The sequence below is a fragment of the Phragmites australis genome, chromosome 19 (assembly GCF_958298935.1).
Source record: "Phragmites australis chromosome 19, lpPhrAust1.1, whole genome shotgun sequence".
NCBI classification, from domain to species: Eukaryota; Viridiplantae; Streptophyta; class Magnoliopsida; order Poales; family Poaceae; genus Phragmites; species Phragmites australis.
The window spans coordinates 1,446,756-1,451,336 of NC_084939.1; the positions used below are offsets into that span (position 1 = coordinate 1,446,756).

General features: G+C 54.1%; 1 protein-coding gene across 1 annotated transcript; it reads left to right on the plus strand.

The window, feature by feature from the left end:
• Positions 1-1,320: 1,320 nt before the first annotated feature.
• Positions 1,321-2,950, plus strand: LOC133900743 (probable LRR receptor-like serine/threonine-protein kinase At4g36180). The gene has a single exon (XM_062341971.1). The coding sequence runs from the start codon at positions 1,466-1,468 to the stop codon at positions 2,666-2,668; it is 1,203 nt and encodes a 400-aa protein (XP_062197955.1). The 5' UTR covers positions 1,321-1,465; the 3' UTR covers positions 2,669-2,950.
• The last annotated feature ends 1,631 nt before the right edge of the window (positions 2,951-4,581 follow it).

Consider the following 4,581-nt stretch of genomic DNA (forward strand, 5'->3'; position numbering starts at 1 on the left):
AAGGTTTAACAAACACACTAATAGCATAGTATTAGCAGTGGCATGTTCCCTGCATGGCCAATTGCAGTAACTAGTGAACCTGCAATATACAACATGCATGCTGCTTCACCTTGAAGACGAACCGATGTATACAGCATAGTATTCACAGTTTCTGTAAGAGAATGTTGAAGGTTTTTATAATAAAAACCGAGGGTTAGTTAAACCCCTCTCGTGGCTTGTGAAAGCAGAAATGAAATAATACTGTTGGAGAAGTTGTTTGTGGCTTATCGATGCATCCATGGAAAGGTATCAGACTATCAGTCCTCACTTGGAGCATGTTGGAGCCTAGCAGCAGGCTAGGGCTAGCACTATGTCACATCCTTCCTGGCTGTGGAGCAGGCCGTGAAAGGCGATGCCTGCAAAACGATAGGACGGGGGGGGGGGGGGGGGTAAAGGGGTGCTCATGCCCTGGCTGCACTTCTTGTCTGTCCCCTCTCGCTGCTTCCAATAACATACTCCTGCAGGAGTAGTATGATTAGTGCCCTGTCTCAGCTCTCAACAAAAATACTACTAACCAAGATTATCGCAGAGCAAAGCAGAAACAAACAAGAACAACAAGACACGATGCTGCTGCTTTTTTACCAAATCACATCTCTGTCTGTCTCTCCTCACAAGGACAGAAAAGAAAGCTTACAATCATCAGGACCCAGGCGTGGCGCGTGGAGATTCGTGCGCGGCTGCGCCAGGGCCCACGTGGTAGTAAGTCAGCGGGAGTTTTGACCTGGCCTCTGTTTCTGCACCGGTACCACCTGGTAAAGCGTCAGCCAGCCGAGCGTGGGTGGAACTGACATGTGGGGACCACGGGTCAGGAAGGGGGGTGTGGGGAACGTGCCAGCGTGTACCTGCTGCCAACGCGGCAGACACGGGAGCAAGGACGCCACAGGTACTACTAACCAAACTGCACGGGTCGCTGCAACGTGGGACCCACACGTCACTGGGGGTGGTGTCGGTTGATGTGGGTGGATTTTGCCCAGGCTTCCACCCCAAGGCTCACTCACCACGCCGTCCGCTGGAAGAGGCAGATCTCCACTCCACTGTTACTGACCTGTGGGCCACATAAAGATGGGGTCCGCGTGTCAGTGAAACAAGAACGGCGTGGCTTGCACGCAAGGCAGGGCTTCTTCCCCGAGCGCCCCCATGCGGGCCCACCCACATGGCAGTGCCACCTCGCTACACATTGACCCGCAGCGCCGCCTCGACCCGCCGCACGGCTCCCCCTACTGTGGTAGGCACTGCCATGTGGGGCCGGGAAGAAGGGAGCCCCACACGTCAGTCAGCGACCTCGTCGCCTTGTGGGGCCAACAGCTCCGCCCGCACGCGGTTCAAAGCAGAGAGCACCAAAGCCTCCGCTTCCCAAGCTCACCACCTCACTCCGCACAGTGAGCTCCATTGCGCCTACCCGTAAGGCCGTAACACACCTCGCCTCATGGCAGTGGCCGCGCGCGCGATGCGGCGCCCGCGCCTCCTGCTGGTGCTTGCTGTGTTCGTGCTGGCGGCGACCGCGGCGGAGGCGACGCTGCACCCAGTGGACTACCTGGCGCTGCAGGTCGTCCGGCGCGCGCTCTCCGACCTGCCGGGCTCCCGCTTCTTCGCGTCCTGGGACTTCACCGCCGACCCCTGCGCCTTCGCCGGCGTATCCTGCTCCGGGGACGGCCGCGTCGTCACGCTCGCGCTGGGCGACCCGCGCGCCGGAGCGCCGGGCCTCGCCGGCGCGTTCCCCACCGCCGCGCTCGCGAAGCTATCCGCGCTGAGCTCCCTCTCCCTCGTCCCCGGCCGCGTGACCGGGGGGCTCTCCTCAGCCGTCACCGCGCTCCCGTCGCTCCGGTTCTTGGCGCTCTCTGGGAACCTCCTCTCCGGCGACCTCCCCGCCGCATTCTCCCCCGCGCTGCGGACGGTCGACCTCAGCAAGAACGCCTTCTCAGGACGGATACCCCCGTCGCTGCTCCAACTCAGGGGCCTGAGGACGCTCGTCCTCTCCCACAACTCCCTCTCCAGCGAGATCCCCAGGTCGGTGAGCTCGCCATTAGTCCATCTCGACCTCAGGAGCAACCGCTTGTCCGGCGGCGTCCCGCCGCTCCCGGGGACGCTTGTGCACCTGTCGCTCGCCGGGAACCGGCTCTCCGGCCGAGTGGGCGCCGTGCTCCGGAGGCTGCCCAGGCTGTCGTTTCTTGACCTCGGTCGGAACTGGTTCTCCGGCGAGGTTCCCGGCGAAGTCTTCTCCTTTCGGATTGGTTACCTGCAGCTGCGCAAGAACGCGTTCTCCGGCGAGCTCCGTCCGGCGGGGCGTGTGCCGCCCGGCTCCACGGTGGACCTCAGCCACAACGCTCTCTCCGGGCGGGTCCCGCCGGAGCTGGCACCCGCGGGCGCGGTGTATCTGAACGGCAACAAGTTCGCCGGCGAGGTGCCGCGGGAGATCGCGGCGGCTGCGGAGGGCGGCCGGATGCGGGTGCTGTTCCTGCAGGACAACTTCTTGACGGGGATCGGCGTGGGCGGCGTGCCGACGAGCGCGGCCGTGTGCGCGCACTGGAACTGTGTGGCGCCGCCGGCGGCCGTGGTGGCCGCGTGCCCCGCCAAGGGCGGCAGGGGGCGCCGCAGGCCGCCTGCGCAGTGCGGCGGGCGAAATGGGTGAGTTCTTGAGGCGAAAGGTTTTGGGGTTTAGTAGGTAATGGTGGTCAAGGTCTCATGAATCATGAGATCTTCAAGTGATCAATAATTTTTGGTGTATATTTTGCGATGTTATCTCGAGATATAGGGCTGTGATTTTGTCGGGACGACACGCGGACGGTGGATCCGATGCGTCACCGGTGTTAAGTGGTTGCAAATTACATAGGAAAAGTTTGTGTAAAGGAAATGTAAGAATTAAGGTGGTTTCTATTGTGTGATCTCGACTCTGAAATCAAATGAAAACCCAAAAGTTTGAGCTTACTCATTTGTGCTGCGGATCTTGAGATTCGCAGTTACTCAAGTTCTGCAAAGAACATTTGTGGCGTGATTCTTATGAGCTCATATAAAGTTTGCTGCACATAATTCACAGCTATCTTATGTCATATTGCTCCTATTGCCAATGTTCACTCGATTCATAATTTCATACACTCAAGATGCTGCATTTTCTTTTCTGGACTTTGCCTTTTACAGTTGAAGAATGATCACTCTCTCCTTTATTTCCCTTTCCCTTTCCCCTTCCTCCTTTCCTCTTTGTATTAGGAGGGAGGTGTCAATGGCTGCAATTTACATAGAAAAAAGTTTGTGGGAAAAAACTGTAATAATTATGTTGTTCTGATGTGTGGTGTAAATGAAATTACAACCCACAAAGTTCAGCTTAGTGATTTGTACTGATATTTAAATAACTCAAATTCAGCAGGCCAGATTTTTTTTTTTTTTTTTTTTTGCATTATCCTTGACATAGAGTTTCGATCCAGATCAGCATGTTTGGTTGGTGCATAACTATAACACAACTAAGGTTAGATAAAGTGTAGCTGCCATAAAAAATATGGCTAAGAAAATGGATGCTACATTGTAGGTAAAGTATGGCAAAAAAATAAGTCTATAACATATGGCTAAGAAAGTTTAGCAAGCCACAGTTGTAACGTTGAACCAAACACATATCTAAGAATATGTGACACGTCTAAGATGTGATGTGGCAAAGTTAGGTATCAACCAAACAGATCTGAATCTAATAACAATGGCCACTAGATTCATAAATTCAAGATACTGCATTTTTCTTTTCAGAATTTGCCATGCAGAGTTGAAGAATGGTCATCTTCTCCTTTCTTTCGTTTTCTCCCTTTTCCTTTCCTCCTTTCCTCTTTTCAAGTTCACTTTGGTAGCCGAAGAAGAATTGACCGGGATGATCTGGTGTTACAGTAACTTTTCCAGTTCATCTCGGGTTCTATCTACTTCCTGCAAAGCTGTGCGTGCAATGCTTACCTGCCTGTCTTACCCTTACCCTTGTGTGTGTTTTTAACCTTTAACAAAGCTAGACGAGTAGAAAACATAAGTGACAGGCAGTCCCAAAGTCTCTGGGAATCCGATCCGAGGCCTTCATTTCATATCGTATCATGCATGCTGTATGTAGTGCAAGCCGGCTGTCACTGAGCATCATCTCAACGATCAACCTGCAACATTTCAATCATGGTTTCAAATCTTTTCCATCTCGGCTTTGCTTGTGTCTCGTGTTGCTGCACAAGACAAATGTACATGGCGACATGCCTTTGCTCTGCAAACGAGGCATCATCCATCATTGCCCCTGCCGCCATGGCGCTGAGCAAGCTATCATGGTCCATGAGTCCGTCCATGGCGACACCAAATCTGTGCTCTGCCTGTCCCATGTCAAGGGCAATTAGAGGACGGAACAGTCAGGCTAATGAGCGATGTGATTGGTGAATTATATCCCATTAACCATGCCATGCTGCTGATGAACACACACGGTGGCTGATGAGCGCCTCTGCTGCTTTTGCCATCGACGCGCCGTGGCGCCTGCCTGAGCTCTGAAAGTCTGAACCCTGCATTGCATTGCACTGCTTGTTTTTCTCCTTGCTTTGT

Coding starts and splice junctions, on each gene's coding strand:
- LOC133900743 (XM_062341971.1), top strand. CDS start 1,466: ATGGCAGTGGCCGCGCGCGCGATGCGGCGCCCGCGCCTCCTGCTGGTG.